Genomic DNA, 25690 nt, shown 5'->3' with positions numbered 1-25690 from the left:
CCTCATTTTATGCAAAAATGCATTTAAAAGTCTGTGTGAAGCTTCTATTCAGCTTCAGCAGTCTGAGTTAGTCATATCAAGTGGATATCTGACACATTTACAGTCTTTTTAGCATCAAATTCCCTCTTTGTGTTTCCTCGGACAGTGTTTCCCTGTTGAGCTGCAGGTGGAAGTATAGTAACAAAAAGAGGAACTTTGGCACTAAAAAGACTGTAACGTTGAAAGATATCTACTTGATTTGACTCATTTGGACGCTGAAGCTTCATATTAGCTTCCATTGTAAGGTCATTATGAAGGGATCTTCTAATGCTCAGTATGAACATGAGGAATGATTACAGCAAGAAAAACAGAACTCCATCTGTTGTGGTACGATAGAAAGCTCCTGAACAAGCGAGTAAGTGGGACCTTTGAGCTGCGATGCTGTTTTCTAAAGTGTCTCAACAGGAAACACATCACAGTGAGGAAGTAAAGATGTGACCAGCTGTCTGCAGGTAGGGATCAAATGAATACGGATATAAATACATTTATTGATTAACAAATAGAAATGTCTGCTGTGATGTGTTATGTTGCAGTAACGAGCATCAGACAGCAGAGGGAGCTTCTCCTGCACCGCAGCATCATACTGGGAAGAGCTTTTCCTCCTAGGATGGTTCAGGGAGGAGGGGGGGGGGGGGCGCTTGTTTTCCTCTTGTGTGCAGCCTTAATGGACGGTGCTTGTTTTGAAGACAGTATTGACACCTTCACACTACACACCTTTCACTCTTTAAACAGATCAATACTTCAATCTTTCATCGGTAGTCTGTTAAAGTGTCATGTGATGTGACCTCAGGGTGACAGTCTGAGGAGAAAAGTTTGGAGCGTGGCTGCAGCATGTGTGTGTGTGATGTCAGAGATAGCCCAGCGTGCAGAGCTGTGTATCGATCACACACACACATCGATTATTGATCGGAGAGCTGCCGGCCAGCAGAGGCTCAGCTGGAGTTACATAAGCAGCCGACTGCCGGTCTGTCTGTCTGTCACAGAAACAACTGCAAGAGAACAACGCTGGAGACGAGCAGGTCAGAGCTCTGAGTATCTACTCGAGTATTTCTACTTCTACTCTACTACATTTAAACCTCAGATATTACAGTTTTTACTTGTATTTGATGGTTGTAGCTCTGAGTGACTTTAGATTAAGATTTCTATAAACAAAACAGCTCATAAAATATGATTTGTTATAGATTTAACTGCCCAAAATATACAGAATGAGACATAGAGATGCTGTTTACACATGAATGCATCAGTAATAATCAACTAATATCATCTACTGTATATAATGTTCTTTATATTAAGTATACTTTAAGTACATTTTGCTGAAAGTACTTCTGTGCTTTTACATAAATAGTATTTTGAATGCAGGACTTTTACTTGTAGTGAATTAAAATATCTAAATATCTAAATATGTAAGTGCTTTACAGGAAGAAGAGAAGGAAAAGAGAGAGGTAGAAACAGGTGCTTTTTGATTTGTAGGAGTCTGTTCATCACTTTTAGTTTTCAGCTTGAACGCTCTGATGATGTGAGGTCAGAGGTCAACACCTCCCTTAAACTGTGACTCGTACGTGCAGAGCAGAGTAAAAGATAAAAATCAAACTTAAAAATGACAGAAAATCAATGTAGAGAAACTTAAACAGGGTGTTTAGTTTTTGTTTATAGTCTGGAGTCCAAATAGTCGATTTACTGAAGCAGGTGAAGGAGACGACGCTGCAGATGACGCTGCAGACGACGTGTGACGTCATAAAAGCATCAATGACTTTTTCCGTCTCTCCAGGCTGAAGGAAGCGTCTGATACAGCAGCTCGGCTGTAGGGACGACTGTCAGGCCAACACTTGGGTCCAAACTTGTGAAATACAAGAGGTCTGGGGGGGTCTGGGAGGGTCTGGGAGGGTCTCAGAGGGTCTCAGAGGGTCTGTGGGGGTCTGGGAGGGTCTGGGAGGGTCTGTGGGGGTCTGAGACTCTTATATTGACAGTTTGGACCGGCTGAAAATCTCATGAAATTTAAGAGATTCTTATTTTCTGTTTATCAACACAGTAACCTTTATTTTTATGTAACCATTTGATCATTTTTTAAAATAACACAATAAACATATATATTACAGTCAAGGCGTTTACAGCATTTGAATGCATTAAGCTCCGCCTCCTGCGTGTTTAAAACATTAAATAAAAAACGAATTGATAAAAGTTGTTTCTATAAGAACCTTTGTTCTCATGCGGAGCGGCGCAGCGCTGAGCTGAAGGGGTTAAGACTCAGAGGAATGTGGGGAAGCAGGAGGAGCTTTATATTTTCCACCTTCACTTCTTCTTCTTCTTCTCTCCATCCAGAACTTCATCGCCTCCTCCTCTTCCTCGGGACTCCTTCGACTTCGCCTCAAGAGATGCCGGGGACTCTTCCCAGGTTTCCCAGCATGCCGCGGGGGGTGACCATGCCCACCTTGCTGAACGTGTCGATGCCCAGAGGTGTCAGCTCCCCCAGTTTACCCAGAGGCATCACCATGCCCAGTCTACCCAGTCTACCCAGTTTTCCCAGTTTACCCCGAGGCGTGACTATACCCAGCCTGCCCAGGGGGATGTCGCTGCCGAGGGCCGTCGCCATGCCGACCGTATCCCAGGCACCTCGGAGGCTGCTGCAGGACTGCTGCGCTGTGTTGGACCATCAGACACCCGGAGGTAACAGAAACCACTGATCCTGTTATACTAATAATAACAATAATAATCTTTATTTGTAGAACTTTTTAAGACTTTAAACGTGATTCACAGCCGAGTCACAAACTTTAGTGACCCAGCAGGTGAGACTGTGATGTGATTTGTCAGCAGCGGTTCAGTATTTCAGGTAGTTTTGGTTGAGTTTGTGTAGATTTGGAGACTGTAATGGGGAAATTGCTGATCACTCAATAAACACACAAAGAGAGCATTGTCAGGTTATGAAATAATGTAATCAAATAATACAATCAGAAGTATAAAGCATCATAGTTCTGGAGACAAAGATACCACCTAGCTATCTTTTCTTTGTCTGAAAGGTTAACCAGTCCCTTAAATACTACTCGTACAGAATTTAAGACATCTGTTTACTAACCTTACAGGTCAGCAACCCTCAGATAGAAACACAAGTCAAAAGTTCAGCTAACCTAGGAACAGACTTTCTTCACCACCATATATGACAGTACATAAGCACCAAGTAACATCACAAAATAACATTACTACTATATTAAATTAAGGACAAACCACACTATCCTCTAAAGCTGATCAGTTTTACACATAAACATCTACATAACTACAGTTTATCTTATCACTGGCTCAGGTAAAGGTATAACAGAATAAACTTAACTGTTAGACACACAACTGCCTCATCTTACACAGCAAAGAACTCAGTTTAGAATAGACACAGCACACACAAACTAACACTAAACTGAACTTAAACACTGTCTGAAACATGTATGATATATTGAAGAAATACATCAAATGATAACCTGTTATTCAGTTTTCTTTTACAAGCCATAATTCTCTGAGATTTTCAGAGGAATAAGATTTAATCAAGTTCAACCGTGAGCCAGATGTTTTATTGGGGGGCCGACATTGTACAGGTTCAGTGACAACACGTGTTTTTGATATATGTTTGTTTGTATAACAGTTTTAGGGTTGTATCTGAGGGCACAGTGGCCTAAACAGTTCTGTTACTGACACAAATCTACTCTAGTCAGATAGGAGACATTATATTATGTACCTGTATACGTGTAGAAGAGGTTACACTCTCATATTTATCAGGATGTCTTGTGTTTATATTGTTATCTACTGTAGATTTATGAAGAGTCATGCACTAAAAGATATGACTCTATAAAAGGAAGAACTTTCATTAGGGGGCCGAATATTGTAATGGTAGGGCCGGATTTGGCCCACAGGCCGCTGTTTGCCTACCGTTGCTGTAATCATTCCTCCTGTTCATACTGACCATAATCTAATGAGGCTTCAGCAGCCTGACTCAGTCAAATCAAGTCTTTTTAGTAGTAAACTGCCTCTATGCCTCTACTGCAGCTCAACAGGGAAACACAGAGAGGGAATTTATACTAAAATGACTTCATTTGACTAAAGCTGCATTCAGACTGGAAACAGCTCTGTGTTAAAACACTGCACTGGTAGCGGTTTGTTGTTTAAGGTACCAGTGAGACAATGAAACACGAGCAGGAAGAACATCCAGATAAAACTGCATGAAATCTGTTATCTTTCAACACTCGGACAGATTTATAAAACTAAAACTATCTGACTGGACAGATTCCTCTAAAGGGAAGAGATAAAATATATGTTTTTTTTATAATAATGTGGCTTTTAAACGGCGTTTTATTGTATTAATATTATAGTTTAATGTCCTCCTGCTCGCAGTAAAGTAACAGTCCTGCAGGTCTCTGATATTTTTCTCTGTTTCTGCTGGAATGATGAATAAATCCAGAGCAGATTATAGAGCGCTGAGCTGCTGCACATGGCCTGGATCACACACACACACACACACACACACACACACTCACACTCACACACACACACACACACACACACAGAAATCTCTCAGCATTAAGAGCTGTTGAGAATATTAATACTACTCCATTTTAAATCTGTTTTATTCTGTCTCAGCGTCAACAAACACACAAAAAAATTAACATGAAAATCTCCAAAATACTTTCAGGAATTAGAACAAAACAGCTGCGATTCAATGAACGTGGAGATACAAGGTTTCTACCTGACGGCGATAACGGCGAATGAAAGTGGGCGGGGGCTTGTCCGTGTGTGTGTGTGTGTGAAGGATTAACTACAAACGTGTGTGTGTGTGATGTGATGTGACTCTGTGGATGTGAGCTGGAGGAGTCGTCTTCATGTACGGTGAGAAATATTCACATTTATTCACTTTTTAAAATCATTTTTACTAATCTTAATGTTGTATCATCACTACCAAAAGTAGAATAATACAATTATTTTAAGTCAAAACTATAAAAACATAGTTATAAATAATTTATATGAACAACAAATATGGAAATAGTAAATTAAAAGTTTAAAAGCAGACACACGTTTAGAGAAGAGTTAGAAGGAGTCTTCATCACTATGAAACTGAATTCCTCATTTAAAATACCGATATGTTACTTTTAAAGGTCATTTAAATAATTAATTAATGGATTGTAACATACTGAGGTAATTTAATGTGTTTTTGCAGTTTAAGGCATTTTAAGTTTGGACAAAAGCAACTAAAATGTAATTTCAGGGTTTAAAAAAAACAAAAAAGCAGAAGAGAAATTAGTAAAATTTCTCATTTTAAAATCCAAATTTTGTTGACTGATCTCATTAAAGTTATGATAAGTAAGTCAAAATAATGACAGAATAGGTTAATAATATAATATAATAATAATATAATATAATATAATAATAATATAAGTTAAAATGTGAAATCAAAATTATTATTAAAATTATTAAAATATCTATCTTTTAAGTCAAAATTATAATTTCCTAAATCAAAATTATGAGATACTGAGTCAAAATTTAACTTAATATGCTAACATGCTCCAACGTAGTTTAACCTGCAGTGACTTTACAGTGTTTCTGCACTTTACAAGCAGCATATATTTGTTCTAGAGTCCATCAGCACAAATTTCTCTGTTGCTTAAAAACTACAAGCTTTTTATTAACAGCCCCAATTAACAACAGCAACAGAGAAAGTTGTTGTTCTACTGCTTCTGCCTCAAAACTCGCTCAACATAGCAAACATCAAAACTGCATAAAATACTAACTAATGAGCTCTGGATCCTAGAAAAACATGTTACAGAACATTTAAATGTAAACTTTGCCTGCAGATAGATAAATAAGATATAAAACAGATATAAATAAGGATGCACTTGCAAATTAACCTGTTAGATGATAAATTGAATTATACTTTTTTTTTCATGGTGGAGTCTCTTATAAACAATATAAAACAGTTGACATACAAAACCTTCTAAGTATTTATTAGCCTCTCACATATCTCAGAACTTGCAATGAGATTTTTTGTTTTTTGAAATATTAATCTAGTTTTAGGTTTTGGCAGCAATGATCCTCCATAGAAATGAGCTTATTTTAGCTTTAACTGTCAGAAATAACTGACTTGTTTGTGAGAAAAGTTACCAGTGAAGAAACGTGTTGATACATTTTTTACTCGAGTTATTTTGACGACTTTTACTTCTCAGTAAGTATTTGTTATTTAAAGTACCGACAGGTCTGCTGGTCAGCGTCTGTTCTGCTGATGTCACAGCGTGTTTTTCTACCAAACAGGATTGACATGATTCAAACACCGGTTGTGTTTGGTGCCTTGCTCAGCAGCACTCCAACATGTCACATGTCTGCTGCAGGGATTGAACCTGCATCCCTGCAGACTCTTTAACCTATTAACAACCGGCGGGTCACCAGTGACCCACTTTAGCCAGTTATAAGCAGCTTAGCATCACGCAGTAATGAGTAAAAGCAACTGGCACAATTTGGCTACTTGGAGATGTTTTGGAGAGGTTCAGGGACATCACAAACTAAAAACCTCCTAGTTCCCATGAGGTTAGGTCTAGAGGTCTGGAAGTTTATACAGGTGTTGTTGACAAGATGTAGAAGGTTTATGGTGATTTACACAGTTCTGGCATAAAGCATGTCCTAGTTATAGTTATTCAAATATGACTCATTATAGACGAGGACCAAAAACACTTTTTTTTTTAACTGATGTAGTTTTGGTTGTGTTTTAACCACATGCTAAACAAGCACATTTCCAGAAACTAAAAGATGTTACCTTTCAAACGAAGCATTTTGGCCTCACAGTTCTTCTGTTGTAAGCTTTTCCATTTGGATTTACCAAATAGACAAAAATTCCTCCCCAAAAAAAGGGTGGATGTTAAGAGGTTAAGCTCTGCTAACTAAAAAACAACAATATAAACACATTATGCAACAAGCCACAGGAGGATTAACGCTTAACACATAGTATTACTGCTGCTGCATTGCAGTGTGTGTGTGTGTGTGTGTGTGTGTGTGTGTGTGTGTGTGTGTGTGCGCGTGTGCATGTGTGTGTGTGTGTGTGTGTGTGTTGGCAGTCGACCTGCAGTGGATCTCCTGTAATCTCCCAAAACCTGTTACACTGGACATACAGAGAGGGAAAAAATTAAAGAAAGATCTTGAATTGAAGAGAAAACGAGCGGCGCCTCCATGTGGCTGAAATGCTCATTACACAACAGAAAATTAAATTAAATGTGATTTTTGTCTTTATCTATATCTGTCTGTTAAATTCTTTTTTTTTTTTACAAAAGGACACATATTCTGCACATTTCCAGCTCTATATTTATATTCTGGGGCTCTACTGGAATATCTTCACATGATTTCCAGTTAAAAACTCCTTATTTATCTTCTACTGGTCCTTTATGCAGCCCCTCAGTTCAGCCTCTGTCTGAAACAGGCTGTTTTAGCTCCTGTCTCTTTAAGGCCCCGCCTCCCGATGAGCCCACTCTGTTCTGATTGGTCAGTTTTCAGGAAGCTTCCTCCGGCTCTGGAGGCTACGTAAACAAACTATAGTAGCAGGATTTCACTTCTTTTTCTCCTTCTTTACTCCAAATGTCAACTTCTCAAATCCATCCGTACATGTTGGAGCTGAATCTGATCTGAAATATGAGAGTGAACGACACATGGAAACGAGAACGAGACACTTTTTTCCATTTTTTGATACTCAAAAGGAGCTGATTTGCTGTCGAAGTTGTGAATGAAACACTTTTACTGAGCGACGTTGTGAAGTTAATGTTCTGTCTTTCTGTTCAGGTCTGTGCGGATGCTGCTGGGCGCTCCGTCCTCGCTACAAGCGACTGGTCGACAATATTTTCCCAGAAGACCCGGAGGTAAACGCAGATCGTACGTTTCTAGGTTTTGGAGACAACAGTGGTGGATTGTGGCTTTAACGTGTGTGTTACGTGTGTGTGTGTGTGTGATCAGGACGGGCTGGTGAAAGCCAACATGGAGAAGCTGACGTTCTTCGCTCTGTCGGCTCCGGAGAAACTCGACCGCATCGCTGCGTACCTGTCAGAGCGTCTGACCAGAGAGCTGAACCGCCACCGCTACGGGTTAATACACACAAATACACAACAACAACACACACACACAGATTTAACATCCATTTAACATGTGTATGATTGTTTTTCTTCCTCCTTTCAGGTATGTGTGTATAGCGATGGAGGCGTTGGAGCAGCTGCTGCTGGCCTGTCACTGTCAGAGCATCAACCTGCTGGTGGAGAGTTTCCTCAGCACGCTGCGTCTGCTGCTGGAGACCGACAAACCACACCTCCACATCCTCGCCACCAACTCTGTACGTACGACACAACAAACTACACTGTAATACATAGCAGTGGTGGAAAGTAACTAAGTACATTTGCTCAAGTACAGCTTTGAGGTACTTGTACTTTACTTGAGTATTTCCATGTGATGCTACTTTCTACAACACATTGTTAAAGATGAAACCAGTGGTTTCTAACCTTTTTGTCTTTTGACGTCTTACAAAAAGCAGTGTGTAGTCGGGGTCACATTTCACATGTCTATGAGTTGTTAACAGCTCCACCAAATAGTGATTTTTCCCTCTAAACTTCTCACATGCTTTCATTTCAATAAATGTTCAAATGATCCAATATTTCAGCAAAAATCAAAGATTAGAGAAAAAGTCCAAAAACTGAAAACAGATTTGTGTATCAGAACTTTGTTTTTTCTTCTTTCCTCTCCCATTAATCATCTCACCACCCCTCAGATTTATCTGCTGACCCTTTGGAGGGGCCCCAACCCCTAGGTTGGGAACCACTGGACTAAACTAGCTAACTGTATATAAAGTAGTGTAAACTAGCTCCACCTCCAGCAGCTACAACAGTAACATGCTGCTCTAACACTGATGCTTCACTATTAATAATCTAATGATGTCATATATAATAATATATCAGTCAGAGGGACCAAACCACTACTTTTACTGCAATACTTTAACTACATCAAGCTCATAATACTTATGTACTTTTACTGCAATACTTTAACTACATCAAGCTCATAATACTTATGTACTTTTACTGCAATACTTTAACTACATCAAGCTCATAATACTTATGTACTTTTACTTGTAATGGAGTATTTTTACATTGATGTATTGGATCTTTTACTTACGTCATATTTGTACACCCAGATGTATTACCAATGAGCTGGTAGGACACGTATATCTACTGTATATATGTGTACATATGTATGTATAATCCTCCATCCTATAATCCTGATATTTGCACAGTAAACCGGGATTATCAGTGTGTGTAACAGCAGGTTTATCTTCGCTGGCAGAACAACTGTAAATCTCTTTCCTCTTCTTCTCTCCTTGTTTAATCCCTTTTCTACCTTTTCTTTCTTCATCTTTCTATGTTTCCACCTGCAGATATTGTACGTTATTCACTGTCCTATATTTGCTTTTCTTCTTATTAAGCTAATATTAATTCACAGTTAACTGGCTGATTTTGTGTTATGTTAATGTTTTTTTCTCGTCTAGTTTGTGAAGTTTGCAAACATCGAAGAGGACACGCCGTCGTATCACCGCAGCTACGACTTCTTCGTGTCTCGCTTCAGTGAGATGTGTCACTCTGACCACGAAGACCCCGACGTCCAAATCAAGTCAGTCTGCTAAAATAACAGTCTGCTACACATCTGCTCTGTCCGCCTTTCAAATTGAGTGTACGAAATGTGTGTGTGTGTGTGTGTGTGTGTGTGTGTGTTTGTGTGTGTGTGTGTGTGTGTGTGTGTGTGTGTGTATGCGTGTGTGTTCAGGATCCGTGTGTCGGGGATCCGTGGTCTGCAGGGCGTGGTCAGGAAGACGGTGGACGACGAGCTGCAGGTGAATATTTGGGAGCCCCGTCACATGGAGCAGATTGTCCCCGCCCTATTGGTCAACCTGCAGCAGCACACAGACGTCAACAGGTAAACACACACACACGCGCGTACACACACACACACACACACACACACACACAGGTAAACACACACACACACACACACACACACACACCAACAGGTAAACAAACACACACACACACGGATATAGGTTATGACCTCAATTTTCCTACAATTAATTAAGTGGGTTTTTTTGTGTGTTTGTGTGTGTGTGTGTGTGTGTGTGTGTGTGTGTGTGTGTGTGTGTGTGTGTGTGTGTGTGTGTGTCTGTGTGTGTGTGTGTGTGTGTGTGTGCGCAGTGAGTCTCCAGCAGAGCAGACAGAGGTGTGTTTCAGGGAGCTGTTGGGTCGAGCTGCTTATGGACACATTAACAACGCTATCAAACCTGTGCTGATGTAAGACACACACACACACACACACACACAAACTATGGTAGTAGTAGTATTAGTAGCAGTAGTGGTAGTATTAGTAGCAGTAGTAGCAGTAGTAGCAGCAGCAGTAGTAGTAGTAGTAGTAGTAGTAGTAGTAGTAGTAGTAGCAGTAGTAGAAGTAGTAGTAGTAGTAATAGTGGTAGTATCAGTGTCAGTAATAGCAGTGGCAGAGCTAACCGTAGTTGCTGGAGCTGTAGTAACAGTAACACTGATCATAGCTGCAGTGGTACTAGAAGAAGCAATAGTATTACAAGTAGCATGAGCATTAGGTGGTAATGGTAGTACAATAGTACACAGTAGTACACAGTAGTACGGTACCCTCTGTGTGTTTTCAGGCACCTGGACAGTCACAGTCTTTGGGAAGGACGAAGCTTTGCTGTTCAGTGTTTTCAGATCATCATGTACTCAATCCAGGTTAGTACTAACACTGTTACTACATGTTAGACACTGCATTACCACCAAGTACTACATTGTACTACTAATACTACACCACTACCTGGTACTTCATCCAGGTGAGTTTTAAACTTGTATAACCCAAAACAATAGTTTTTACAACTTTCTTAACTGTATTAACTTAACTGTACTATAACCTAACTATACTTCACTACTTTTATGTACTTAACTGTAAATAGCTTTTACTTAATTTTACTACAACTTAACTTAAATGTGCTTAACTTTACTTTTTTGTTATATTTACTTAACTGTAATAAAGTGTACTTAATTTAACTGTACTTATCTGAGATGAATTGTACTGTAACTTAATTTACATGCTTTTAACTGTACTTGACTTAATTTTATTTAACTCTACCTTACTTAACCAATCTGTACTTATTACTTAGTATTCTCTAACTTCACTTAAGTTAGAATTATTTAAAGGTGCTTGACTGCACTTTACCTAATTTTAACTTAATAAACTTAACTATCTGTCTAACCTGAGTTGTACTATAACTTTACTTAAATGTGCTTAACTGTACTTTTCTTCATTTAACTATAATACTAATGTACTTTACCTGTACATAATATACTTACATAATATCTGAACTGAACTGTACTATAACTTAAATTTGCTCAATTTTGAACTTTACTTTACTGAACCTTTCTGCACTTATCTGAACTTAAGTGTACTCTAACTTTACGCATGTTGAGTGTATTTAAAGGTGCTTGACTGTACTTAATTCTACTTAATTTTAACTGGACTGAACTTAACTCTCCTATCTTCAGTCCCAGCACTCCCACCTGGTGATCCAGCAGCTGTTGGGTCACCTGGACGCCAACAGCAGGAGTCCAGCTTCAGTCAGAGCCGGGATCGTAGAGGTCCTGTCTGAAGCTGCTGTTATAGAAGCTACTGGATCTGTAGGTCAGTCAGTTGACGCTGTACTTGTCTATTTACGACCTACTGTGTACATTTATTTACATATACAGTCGTTACTGTTACTACTGGTACTACCATGTGGTATTTAAATGATCTTCGTAGGTCCCACAGTGCTGGAAGTGTTCAACACGTTACTGCGACAGCTCAGGCAGAGCGTCGACTACCAGCTGACTGGTTACTATGACAACGCTGGAAAACACAGAACGACCTCGACTCATGAGAAAACGCTCCAGGACGCCGTCATTAAAACTATCGGTGAGGCCCGGAGTGTCTTTTGTTCTTGTTCTTTGGTAGTTTAGAGTTTGTCAGCATCACTTTATTTGAATCTGTGTTTTCTGTCCAGGGTCCTTCGCCAACACGCTTCCTGTCTACCAGAGGTCAGAGGTCATGCTGTTCATCATGGGGAAGATTCCTGTTCCTGGTATCTACCCCGCCCTGGGGTCACCCAACGCCGGGTACCACTCACACAAGTTCAACCGATTTTACGTTTTAAATATTCAGAAACTGAAAATAAATTTGATTAAATGTCCTTTTATGTCTTTCTGTGTTTCAGGTTTGAAGGCAGCAGAATGATCCAGGTGATGTTGTTAAAGTCTCTCCTCCAGGTGAGTTCAGTTTTTCAAATTTCAGATTAGGGAAGTATCCCACCCTCCCCATCTCCATACCTACCAAACTTCCTGTCTGCCTACCTATTCACTCCCTACCTAATGTACTGAACTAGCTGCCATCCAAACTACCAACCAACCCACCAAACTACCTACTAAACTTCCTACCAAACAACTGACCAACCAAAATACCTACTAAACTGCTTTTATTCCTACCTTTTGATTATCTAACTATGTACTGAAGTAGCTACCGAACCAAACTACCTATCGGCCTACCCACTGAAGTACCTAACTCTGTAACGTCCTAGCTTCCTTTTGAGATACCAATTTACCAAACTACCCATTAAATATATCTACTAAACTACTTGTTAACTGATCTAACTACCTACCAAACTATCTACCTATTGAACCACTCGCCCAACTGTCTACTTACCTTCCTACAGACCTACCAAACTACCTACTGGACTGTTTACTGAATTACCTACCTATTGAACTAGCCAAAAACCTAACCACCAAATAACCAACTACCTAAATAAAATGTGTTCTCAGCCTTTAATACAGACAACAATACTCTGTTCTTTGACTGTATAGTATAATGATACTGATTACTGAAAATATTGACTCAGTTGTTCTTAACTGTACAACTACTGGCCAGACTTCATTAATATACTGTAGATACTCCTGATCCCCATTGACCTTATAACGTTTGCTCTGCCACCACCATCACAACAAACTTGACATTTGTAACAATTAACGTTTTGATTTGTCTTATTTATTTCATGGTTTTAGACAGCCCCCTTTCTACAGTTATTTCCATGTTGAAGTTAGACCTTTTATGTCTGTGTGAGAGACTTGTGTCATCTTCGTCCGTCCAGGTATCTGAGCGTTATGAAAGCAGTAACCTGTTGACAGCGCTGCCCTCGTCCTTCTTGGAGCCCCTGCTCTCCTTCACTCTGATGGAGGATCCAGAGATCCGTCTGCTGGTTCTCTCAATCCTCACCTCGCTCATCGACCGACGCCACAACGCCACCAGGCTCAGCGCCGTCAGGTCACACCTCCACAGACATAATACTGACATCAGAGAGTATTGATCCCTGTGGGAAAACTGGGAAATAAACATGTGAAGTCACAGATTTCTAATTAAATGAATTGGCACCACCTTGTGGTAGAAAGATGTTACTGCATACTCAGTTTGTAATAAATTCTTTTGATATATTTTCCTTCAAATGACCAAAGCAGGAAGATTTTCACCTTTTAAACGATGGGAATTGGTTCCATTGTAAGTTATTGATTGTCTGTGTGTCCACAGTGTTGTGTTTGATGTCTCACTGTTGGAGCTGAAGGAGGACAGATGCTCCAGACAGGACAGCTTGTTCATGAGGAAGGTGAGAGAAAAATAACAAGTTTTTAATGTAATCATTAACTACATACTGTACATACACACATGCCATATTTTAAATGTTGTTACTGATCATGACGTCAGATAAAAAGCTGTGGTGGAAGTATAGTAACAAAAAGAGGAACTTTGGCACGAAAAAGACTAACGTTGAAAGATATCTACTTGATTTGACTCATTTGGACGCTGAAGGATTCCGTCCTTTAATGCCGATCATTTAAATATTTGTGTGTGTGTGTGTGCAGCACGCTCAGCGTCTCTACAGACACGTCTACCTGGCCTGTAAGGAGGAGAGCAGTGGGCGGAGCCACTACCAGGCCCTCTTCACCCTATTGGCCATCCTCAGTGTGGAACTGGCCAATGAGGAGGTGGTGGTGGACCTGATTCGATTGGTCCTCGCTCTGCAGGTGGGCAGAGCTTCTGTAGCAACAATAATAATAATGATAACAATGATGATGATATGTTGCTCCTTTCTCTCTCTGACTGATCGTTCTGTGATTGGCTGCTCAGGAGCTGGCGTTGTCCAATCACGAGTGTCTGTCTGTGGTGAACCGCTGTGGTATTCACGCCATCTGCGCCGCCTTCCTCAACCTGCTGTCCCAACTCGGCCCGCCTCCACCGCTCCACCTGCACGTCACCCAGGTGAGACACAGTGTGTGTGTGTGTGTGTGTGAGTGTGTGTGAACATCACGTATAGATTATGTATTTCGTGTGTGTGTCTGCAGGTGATAGAGAGTCGACAGGTGGACGCTCCTCACCTGCTGCCTGAAGACGTCTTCAGTGAGACATCGAGGTACAGAAACATAACAATAAGAAGAAATAAGAATAGATCAGAAAAAAACAGGTTTTATTTGTACACAAGGCCGTCCACATATTATAAAAACACACTTTTACTTACATACAGTCAAGTATACATAAACTTAAAGTAAAGAAACAGGAGCTCTCCTAAAAACTGAAGGTGAACAGAATTATATATATATATATGTAAAGAAAGAATAATATGTGCATGACTTTGGACATATTTTCTTATATTTGACGCTGACGGAGTGATTGTTAGCAGCTGCAGGTAAACATTAGTTTATTATGATCAGATTACATCAGATATTTGGTGTTTTAATCTTTACCTGTTTTTATTCTGGTGTTGCTTAAAAACACAGCAGGAGTGAAACTTTACTTCCCATCGATCCTGTGTGTCCTTTTCACTGCCTCACCAAACAACATGCTTGTTTACAGCAGTCCTGCACACTCACCGTTGCCATGGCAACAACAGTAAACAGACATGTACATCAAGCCCACATTGGACAGTTTGAAGTGACAGCTGGAAATGTTATTAAAATGTTTATTCTTAAAGAGACTTCAATATATCAATCATATATGATTCATAATTATATATGCGTGTGTGTCTGTGTGGGTTTGGGTGTGTGTGTGTGTGTGTGTGTGTGTGTGTGTGTGTGTGTGTGTGTGTGTGTGTCAGACTGCCAGAAGGTGAGCTGAAGGTGGACGAAGCCTTTCTGTTCATCCAATCAAAGATCTGCGAGGCTCTGACAGGAAGCAGCTACAGCGCACACGCCGAACGCCTCAACACACCGTACATACCTCAGCTCACAGGTGCACACACACGCTTCACGCACTAATTCTTTATATAATTTAATATTTAAACTGTTGTTCCGTCCACAGCAGAGCGACTGCTGCTGTATTCAGACTGTTCAACCGTTTGTGTTTCAGATGAGGATCGTCTGTCTAAGAGGAAGAGTATCGGAGACGTCGTCTCTCTGCAGATGGACATGGACCCTCAGTTCAGTCCTGATACACAGCAGGTACCTGTCTGTCTGTCTGTGTGTCTGTCTGTTAATGTCTGTTAATGTCTGTCTGTCTGTCTGTTAATGTCTGTTAATGTCTGTCTGTTAATGTCTGTCTGTCTGTTAATGTCTGTCTGTCTGTCTGTCTGTTAATGTCTGTCTGTTAATGTCTGTCTGTCTGTCTGTCTGTCTGTCTGTCTGTCTGTTAATGTCTGTCTGTCTGTTAATGTCTGTATGTCTGTTAATGTCTGTCTGTCTGTCTGTCTGTCTGTCTGTCTGTCTGTCTGTTAATGTCTGTCTGTCTGTCTGTCTGTTAATGTCTGTCTGTCTGTCTGTCTGTTAATGTCTGTTAATGTCTGTCTGTTAATGTCTGTCTGTCTGTTAATGTCTGTCTGTCTGTCTGTTAATGTCTGTCTGTTAATGTCTGTCTGTTAATGTCTGTCTGTCTGTCTGTCTGTCTGTCTGTCTGTCTGTCTGTCTGTTAATGTCTGTCTGTCTGTTAATGTCTGTATGTCTGTTAATGTCTGTCTGTCTGTCTGTCTGTCTGTCTGTCTGTCTGTCTGTCTGTCTGTTAATGTCTGTCTGTTAATGTCTGTCTGTCTGTCTGTTAATGTCTGTCTGTTAATGTCTGTCTGTCTGTCTGTTAGTGTCTGTCTGTTAATGTCTGTCTGTCTGTCTGTTGACGTCTGTCTGTCTGTTAATGTCTGACTGTCTGTTAATGTTTGTCTGTCTGTTAATGTTTGTCTGTTAATGTCTGTCTGTTAATGTCTGTCTGTCTGTCTGTTAGTGTCTGTCTGTTAATGTTTGTCTGTTAATGTTTGTCTGTTAATGTCTGTTAATGTCTGTCTGTTAATGTCTGTCTGTCTCTGTCTGTTGACGTCTGTCTGTTGACGTCTGTCTGTCTGTTAATGTCTGACTGTCTGTTAATGTTTGTCTGTCTGTTAATGTTTGTCTGTTAATGTCTGTCTGTTAATGTCTGTCTGTTGACGTCTGTCTGTTGACGTCTGTCTGTCTGTCTGTCTGTCTGTCTGTCTCTCTCTGTGTGTATTTTTGATTGATCAGTTGACCTTCATGTTCTGAATGTTCTTCATGAATCCAACAGTTTTTACACATAAAACAACATACGAGCTACTTATAAAACATTTCTCTTCATAATCAGAAGTTTTCAAAAGTGTGTTTTCATAATCTCAGTGTCTTCCAAAACAAGGTTTTCATTTATCTTTTAAAATCTTATCTTGACAACAAGCACAAGCATTTTGGGTTTAAATTCATGTACAGCTCAGTATCTGGAGGTTAAAGTGTGTTTTTATATGCGTGAATGTCTTTGTGCACATATCAAATCATTAAATCTTTCACAAAACGTGTATTTTTTAATGTGCAAACAAACACATAAGTTGAAGGAGAGTAATTATACTCACATCATGTAGGTGCAAAACTATTAGAAAACACAAAAAACAGATATGGGGACAAAAGTTAAGATAACAGAATAAAATCAATTAAAATCACGTTTCTCTCTTTTCAATAGAAACCTGAAACAGAGCAGATCACCTTCGAGACGCTGAAGAACGCCATCGGTGAGAGATTGATTCCTAATCAATATATTCAGATGATTTAATGCAGTTTGTTGTTTTGTTGTTTTGTTGTTTTTAAACAGGAACATTAAAAAAATCTGACCGTCATGTTAATAGAAGATGTGTTATTGTGTGTCAGAGGACAGAGGGAGTGTGGAGGAAGAGGAGAGGAGGAGGAGGATGCAGGTGGTGGAGAGGTTCCAGACGGCTCCCTTCGAGGAAATCGCTGCTCACTGTGGAGCGAGGGTGAGTGACCTCTGACCTCTGACCTCTGACCTTTGACCTTTGACCGCCATGGTGAGCAGCAGGTTGTTGGATGGTCAGCAGAGTACATTTACTCAAGTACAATTTTGAGGTACTTGTACTTTACTTGAGTATTTCCATGTGATGCTACTTTATACTTCCACTCCACTACATTTATGTGACAGCTGTAGTTACTTTTCAGATTTATATTTTGGATGAAATAATATGTAATAAGCTTATAAAACACAAAATATTAAAGGTAAAGATGAAACCAGTTGTGACAGATGTTTGAGTTGTTCACAGTTCCACCAAATAAATAAATGTTTGAGACCCAAATACATAACACTTCCCAATATTTCACAAAAATGTAAAGTTTAGAGAAAAGTCTGAAAGATTTTAATACTTCACGTAAATTTAGCTGATAATACTTCTCTACTTTTACTTAAATGCAGGAATTTTACATGTAACAGAGTATTTTTAGGTTGTTGTATTGCTACTTTTACTTCAATAAAGCACCTGATTACTTCTTCCACCTCTGATGTTCAGTCAGCAGATACATGTAGTGTTATTGTAGTGTTATTGTAGTGTTATTGTAGTATTATTGTAGTGTTTGGTAGCTGGATAAGGAAGTAAAATGTAGGAGTTTTTACCTGATATTTAACTTTTCCAGATAATAATTCAGAAGATACTTTTACAGTTTTATAAATACTCGATATTATTACTGATGGTTTTTCTTCAATACAACACACCTACAGTTATGAGAAACGTCTTATTCACGGCCTCGTCACAGTTACAGGTTAATCACACTGGACGGTAGAGGACCAGTGTCAGAGTTTAGTCTGATAATCAATCACTTAGTTCATTTACTGCAACAAACCAACTTTACATTTGTCATATTGATTTAAGAAATGTTATTTCTGTAAGTCGACTTGTAAGTCATCCACGCTCGACGTTTAATTTTATGACTCTGTCAAAGGAAGACGACGTTTAATTTTAGAGAATAGAATAAGTTAATGCAGTAAAGTAGGTTCATCTTCTTCATTTTAAAGTAGGAAATGTGAAACTCTATAAAAGTAGAAAGAATTAGACGGAACTGAGACGGTCAGGACGTCCTCCAACCGACTGTAAATACGATAAGACCAGTGTCAATCATTCCTCCAGATGCTTTTACGTTCTGTATCTTCTAATAATCACGTTAATAAAGTAGTTTTGATAAATAATCTCTGTCTGTCTCTCTCTCTTTCTGCAGACCTCTTTGCTTCAGTCTAAACTCGATCAGGTCTTTGATTTGATCATACGTCCTCCTCCGTCTCCGTCTGGACAGTCGCCGCCTCGCTCAACGCCGATTTACGAGATGAAGTTCCCCGACCTGTGTGTCTATTAGACACGACCGCATAGCTCAGCTGTTTCCTTGTTTAGTGTGATGTGATGTACTCACTGTTGGCAGGAAAAGAGGAGACAGGAAAGGACAGGAAAGGTTAGTTTAGCTGAAAATATGTTTGTTTTTTTTTGCTCATTTTATGTCAGAAAATGTTTTGATTGATTGATTCAGTGATCGGTTTCTGATTCCTGTTCACTGTGCTTGTCCTTCTCTTGTGTTTTATGTTTTTTAAACGTCTGTGAGAGATTCGTCACTGTTGCTCCTTCAGTTTCATCACCACCGGAGGTAAATCTGTACACAAAAGCTGTATATTTGGAAGAAGAATGCATTAATAAAGTATTTAACTTGTGTTATGTGATTGATTCATTTCATTCATTCATGAGCTGTGATAAGCAGATGTCAGTCTGTCCCAAGAAATCTCTTGCAGTAGGACAGATGGACAGGATCGTCCTCCTGATGGTCTTTTCAGGAGCTCAGTTTAATTACTTTTAGGGATTCACTTTCTTTTGAGGTTTGTACTTTGGTATATCGCCACTAGTTTTTTTTAGGAGCCCAGTTGTCTTTTAGGGGTTGTCTTCCTTTTAGACGCTGCTTTATGTTTGGAGCTGCTCCTTCTCTTTAGGAGCACAGGTTCATTGAATGTGTTACCTTTGGGGACATTATTTGTTATCTGAGACATATGGGGACATTTTTTAAAGCTTTGCTGCTTATTGGGACACTTACAGTAGTTAAATGTGTTACCTGTGGGAACATTTGGCTTGATACTTTTTTCCCCTCGACATCTGTGACAGCCCAAACTTCCTCTTTTGTGACCCTCCCTTGTTTTTTGGGACGACTCCTTCCTTCAGGAGCCCAGATAGGTTTTTTAGAGCCGAAGCGTCTTTTAGAGTTTGTCTTTTTTTGAGATGCAGCTTTTTTGGGGATACCCCATTTTACAAAAGTAAACTGAAGTAAAGAGTTGTCATTATTGTATCTACTGCCTATATGCCTAATATGGGAGCCCAGTTTCTTCTGAAGGCTTCAGACTGTTTCTTGTGATAGAATAGTTTACATACAAATGAATATTTAAAACTCTCATTTTAAAACAAAGTCATTTGAAGACGATGTTTTCAATCAAGGCAGGGAGTTAACGTACTCCTGAGAGGAATGAAGGACATGTTTAAAACATTACAATATCATTGTTAAATGCATATTTGCTTTGCTAAGATGGATGGTTTGACCAGGAGCCAGAGCTCCTGATATTCGTCAGCCTGGTGAAGAGTTTGTAGAAGTCATTGTTGGTGGACGCTTCCATAGTTTAAACTGTATGTACCGCTGATGTCTTGTGTCCAGTGTATGGATGTTAATTGTGGAATTCAATTGTTGATAAGTACTTTTTAATATTAAGTTTTAAGAAGTTGTGCATGTTGTGTGACTTTAGGAAACACAGATAGATAGATGGATGATAGAATATCAAAAACATGTCTCTTCTTTTGCTTGCAAATAACTTTATGTTTTAATATAATTTACAGTTATTTACATTAATCAATAAATATCAAAACATCTTTCTCACACTCTCTTTTTCTCTCTGTCAGTCATTCAGGATCCAGTTACAGACGGCAGTTTCAGAGCTTTTTATTGGTCACTAAGTTGTCTGCTGACAAGCTTCTCTGGCCAATGGGAACTCTTTGCTGCCTGCTGATTAGCTGTGTAAAAAGTTTTCTACTTCTTCTACCTCTGCTCTGTCTTATCTCTCCTCCTGTCTCCTCCTCTCCTCCCTTGCTCTCACTATTGCTGCTGTCCATCTTTGTTGATGACATTTTTGAAGAGTGTGAGCAGCGGTCTCTGGCTGCGTTCGTCCCAGCTCTTCATGAAGCCGCCGTAGCGTTTGCTCGCCGGCGGGCCGCTCCAGCGAAAGTGCTTCATCTTGTAGGAGCCATCTTTCTTCTCCTGGAGGAGCTGCTTCTGCTCCTCCTCCTCCTCCGCCATCACCTCCTGAGCCTTCTCCTCCTCCTCTGCTGCTGCTGCTGCTGCCAGCAACTCATTGGCCAGCTCCCGCCTCCTCATTTCTCCGGGGAAAACCTCGGCTGATTCCTCCTCCACGCCGTTAGAGGTGTAGACTTTGACGGGGCGGCGCTTTCGGCCAACGGGCTTCCCCCAGCGAAAGTGCTCCATTGAGTAGGAGCGCTTGGATTGAGGAGAGGAGGAGGAAGGGAGGATGAAGGAGGAGGAGGAGGAGGGGTCTGGCAGAGGGGGAGGTTGCAGGTGGGCGTTGCCAGGGATGATGGGCTTCTCCGCGGTGAGGTCAGAGTGACAGAGCTGGATACACTCCTGCAGGAGGAGAAGGTAGGAAACACGATAAATGACTTTATTTTTCTCTTAAAAACACTTAAAATAACAAAACATTATCCACAGAGAATCATAATGAATCTGACTGTAGTTGAATTCTACTGTAGGAAGTTTAGTTTGCTGTGTTTATTGTTACCATCATGCTGCTGTCAGAGTTCAGCTCCTGACAGCTCGGATGCTCCCAGCACTGACTGACAGCTCCTCTGGACCCGCCCACAACCACCACAGCCACCAATAACCACACAGGACACATTCTCCTGCCGGCCAATCAGAGACAGAGACACACGAAACACATTCAGATACTGACGCAAAAAGAAAGAGATTAAACGGTCTTTTCTGTCAGCTTTTGTTATGTTTTTTAGTATTTTTAACTTAGTTTTATACTTGAATTATTATACATAAATGTATGATAAAGATAAAAATATGCATAATATGTATGATATTAAATACAATATACATAAAACTAGTGTAAATTAGCAGTGTTTTACATAATACATGTATAATATATATAATATACACACTATACAATAATAATATGTAGTCTACACAAATATTTATTCATATATGTTCTAAAATTATTTTACATATAATACTTTGTTTTATCTTTTTTCCACTAACTTTTTTATAAAAGTTTCTGTATTTACTGCACTTTACAGCAACACAACAGCACCTTTGATTGTATTGATACTAGTAGTAGTTATGCATTTAACTATATGTTATACTGCATTATATATTGCTTATAGTTTAATTATATCAATATCCTTATATATGGTGCATTTATAGTATTTATAGTACATGCAGCATGACTACCTGTATGTAGGAGATAGAAGGACTTGAACAAGTCAGTCTTTAACAGGAATTCATGCAATACGTGACACATTATTTTTACATTTTATTTATATTTTTATATAAATAATATTTATATTTGCAGAATTTATTTGTATAGCCTAAGGTATTGTAATGTATATAATGTATTTAGCCTTTACATTTCCTTTCTGTAACGCCTTTAATTTTCCATTTTTTAAATTTATTTAATCAAAAACATTTCCTAGTTTTTTAAGGGTAATCTAATCCTTACTTCCTACTTCCTTTAACTTCATATTCTTTGCAGTTATACTTTACTTTATGTGATCTCCTCTGCTTCTAATTACTTAATCTTGTCTTTTATGTTACAAAAATGTGCAATGTAATTTACAAAAGATGCTAGATACATTAAATTCTGTTATTTATAATACGAAACTACTACCACCAATAATGATAATAATAATAATGACGGCTATTATCTACAATTTGGTTATAATAAATCCATTTTGTAAATTATTTTTTAAAATAACTGCATTATTAATTAAATATTTATTAAATAATACATATTTTTAGTTTTAAAAGAATATGGAGAGTTTTTAAAACTAGTATATAAATAATGATAATGAAGATTCTCACCACACCGTCCTGTCTCTTTGTCTCTCTTCTTCTTTCTCTTATTGCTGTTGTTCTCTCGTCGTTCGACCGTCTGGTGGAGACTTCGTTGTTTCTCTCCTGTTCTGTCACTCCGGCCGGTCGGCCAACTTTTATATTCTGTCAGCCAAGGACACACACACACACACACACACACACAGATACCGACGTCACCAACGTTCATTCATGCCCGTAAGCACACACCAACGCATGAAAATGGACAATCAATGAAATATCATCCTCCTCCTCCTCTTCCCTGACACACACACACAGTCTCCAACCAAAACTCTGTAACTCCAAAGGCTGAACTTTAAAGCAAATAACATTCATTCATTCATTCATGTTCAGTTTTGGGTTCACAATAATTCATCAAACAGAAATTTTTGAAAATGTTTCTTAATTCTTGCTTTTTCCATCTGTTGTATGTCTGTTGTTGTATCTTAATTTCATTTGCCATTTTTAAAGGACTTTGCTTATATAATGGTTTTGTCTTTTTAGCTTTTCTTGGTATTACAGGGACTAATTGGACAAAAACTTTGATGACCAACCAAAACTTGAACAACGTCACCCTTCAATTGGGCTTAAACATAAATAAAAAATAAAAACCCAACGAAAATGATGACAAGGTTTTCCTGTGATGAAAGTGAATAACACACCATATAAATCTTCATTCACTGCCTCACTGCTGCTGTTGTGCGTTAAATGTCAGCCGGCAGATTTGGCAGATTAACACCAAACCGGCATGTCGTCAGTGGAGGGAAGACGGGATTCAAACCTGCGGGTTAGGGTGTACAGTTACACACATACACACCTGCTGCATCATCTCCCCTTTGTCTGAACCCTCAGTGTCTCTAATGATGAATCTGCACAGGGTTTATCTCATTTAATGGACCACTGGGGAAAGGTGAAGAGTATGGTGCTCATTTTTAGGGCTCTATGTCCACCTGGAACCTCTTTAAAGGTTGAACGTTATGAAGACGTTTTCTTTATGATTTTATTCTCACCAGGAGCTTCTCTTTAAGGCTCTGCGTCAACTAAGAAGTTTACTTTAAGGGTTTTTATTCATCAGGAGCTTCTCTTTAAGGCTCTGCGTCAACTAAGAAGTTTACTTTAAGGGTTTTTATTCATCAGGAGCTTCTCTTTAAGGCTCTGCGTCAACTAAGAATGGAACTTTAAGGGTTTTTTATGCATCATGAGCCTCTCCTTAAGGCTTTATGTCAACTAAAAAGTTTACTTTAAGGGTTTTTGTTCATCAGGAGCTTCTCTTTAAGGCTCTGCGTCAACTAAGAATGGAACTTTAAGGGTTTTTATGCATCATGAGCCTCTCCTTAAGGCTCTATGTCAACTAAAAAGTTTACTTTAAGGGTTTTTGTCCATCAGGAGCCTCTCTTCAAGGCTCCACGTCCATCAGGAGCCTCTCTTTAAAGCTCTATGTAAACTAAGAAGTTAACTTAAAGGGTTTCTATCCATTTCTCCAAGCCTCTATGTCCAGCAAGAAGTTTTCTTTATGGCTCTACAACCATCAGAAGCCTCTCTTTAAGGCTCCATTAGGAGCCTCTCTTTAAGGCTCTGGGTTCATTAGGAGCCTCTCTTTAAAGCTCTATGTAAACTAAGAAGTTAACTTAAAGGGTTTCTATCCATCAGAAACCTCTTTAAGGTTCTACATCCATCAGAAACCTTTCTTTAAGCCTCTATGTCCAGTAAGGAGTTTTCTTATTGGCTTTACATCCACTAAGAAATTCTTTTTAAAACTCTGGTAAAACATTGGCTTTAAGGTGATACGTCTGCTACAGGGTTTTCTTTAAGGCTCTATATCCAATAAGAGCCTCGCTACAAAGCTCTACATCCATGAGGAACCTCTTTTTGAGTCTCTGCACCCACTAAGAATTTTCTTTAAAGCTCTTCTTTAAGACTCTGTCTGCTCAGACATTTTCTTTAAGGCCGTATGTCCACTAGGAGCCCCCCTTTAAGGCTCTGCATCCACTTGGAGCTTCTTTTTAAGACTCTACAAAATTTTATTCTCAGCTATATTATACTACTAATACTATAAGCCTTTTTGAGGCTGTATGTCCACTAGGAGCCTCTCCTTAAGGCTCTATGTCCACCTGGGACCTCTTTCAGGCTCAATGTCTACAAAAAGGTTTTCTTTAAGGCTCTTTGTCTGCCAAGGCATTTTCTTTAAGGCTCTTTAATGTTTTTTTTAAGGTTCTGTGTCCACAAAGAGCCTCTCTTTTTCTTTCTTCTCTATTTCTGCTGAGAAATTTTCTTTAAGGCTCTATATAAGGCTATATGTCCACTAAGAAGTTTTCTTGATGCCTCTGTCCTCTAGAGCCTCCCTGAAAAGCTCTAAGTCCTCTTTGAAAGTGCCTCTCTTTAGAGTCTATTTCCACCTTCCCTTAAAAATGTTTTATCCTCTTCGTAGAAACCTTGTTAATTTGTGCCCTTACATATAATATTCTTCCTTATTTTGTTCCTGAAGTTTTTAAATATATTAGTTTAATCTGTAGAAACAAATTCTGATGGTTTCATGTTGTTTCTTGATGCTCTAAAAAATTTATAGTAAAATATATCTAAAAAAAAATGTCAGAAACAGAAAAAGAAACTCATTTTAATTTAGTCTTGAGAAAAAGATTTTGTCCTGCAGTCAGATCATGTTCATTAGAATAAAAGTGCCTCAGTGTTAAATAGATGAAATATTGTAAAACTGAGGCTTTGGATGGATGGATTATATAAAATGTTTTCTGTCATAGCTATTTCTGAACTGAAGCTTCAGTACTTGAGTCAGTCATAGTAAAGTCATTTCTCTAAAAGGGTATTTTTTGTTGTTTATCTAATGGAACAAATTGAGCAGCATCTGGAGGCAGGCAGGTAAATATAAACCCATTAGCCTGCTCTCACAACCTTGAGCCTCCATTCAATCCATTACAAACAAACACACACACACACACATACACACACACACACGTATGTTCAGGAAGAAAGAGGTAATGGCATGATGAAGCAAAAGTCAGACAAGCTGGACTCAAAGCAAAGACGTTTTAATGACACATTATCAGAAGTGGATGCACTTCATTCACCAGCTGCAGTCATTAAATTCAATCTATCTTTCTCTCTTTCTAACAATTACATGAATGTTG

General features: G+C 39.1%; 2 protein-coding genes across 2 annotated transcripts; one reads left to right on the top strand and one right to left on the bottom strand.

Moving 5' to 3' along the window:
* Window positions 1-24: 24 nt before the first annotated feature.
* Window positions 25-19354, top strand: LOC137177009 (protein EFR3 homolog B-like). The gene is made up of 23 exons (XM_067583088.1): window positions 25-1058; window positions 2359-2703; window positions 7831-7907; window positions 8002-8129; window positions 8221-8371; window positions 9575-9696; window positions 9850-9999; window positions 10272-10367; window positions 10739-10817; window positions 11625-11760; window positions 11878-12030; window positions 12119-12230; window positions 12329-12380; window positions 13256-13428; window positions 13690-13765; window positions 14022-14183; window positions 14287-14418; window positions 14502-14569; window positions 15251-15384; window positions 15502-15593; window positions 17101-17149; window positions 17286-17392; window positions 18639-19354. The coding sequence occupies exons 1-23, from the start codon at window positions 884-886 to the stop codon at window positions 18771-18773; spliced, it is 2904 nt and encodes a 967-aa protein (XP_067439189.1). The 5' UTR covers window positions 25-883; the 3' UTR covers window positions 18774-19354.
* Window positions 19355-20034: 680 nt separating this feature from the next.
* Window positions 20035-22630, bottom strand: LOC137177020 (pro-opiomelanocortin). Its single transcript, XM_067583105.1, has 3 exons — window positions 22539-22630; window positions 21235-21355; window positions 20035-21080 (listed from the first exon to the last, which is right to left on the bottom strand). The coding sequence occupies exons 2-3, from the start codon at window positions 21349-21351 to the stop codon at window positions 20538-20540; spliced, it is 660 nt and encodes a 219-aa protein (XP_067439206.1). The 5' UTR covers window positions 21352-21355; window positions 22539-22630; the 3' UTR covers window positions 20035-20537.
* Window positions 22631-25690: the final 3060 nt, after the last annotated feature.

Source organism: Thunnus thynnus, chromosome 24 (assembly GCF_963924715.1).
Source record: "Thunnus thynnus chromosome 24, fThuThy2.1, whole genome shotgun sequence".
In the NCBI taxonomy this organism is placed as follows: Eukaryota; Metazoa; Chordata; class Actinopteri; order Scombriformes; family Scombridae; genus Thunnus; species Thunnus thynnus.
The sequence above is the reverse complement of the archived record's forward strand: the minus strand, read 5'-3'. Positions and strand labels throughout refer to the sequence as shown.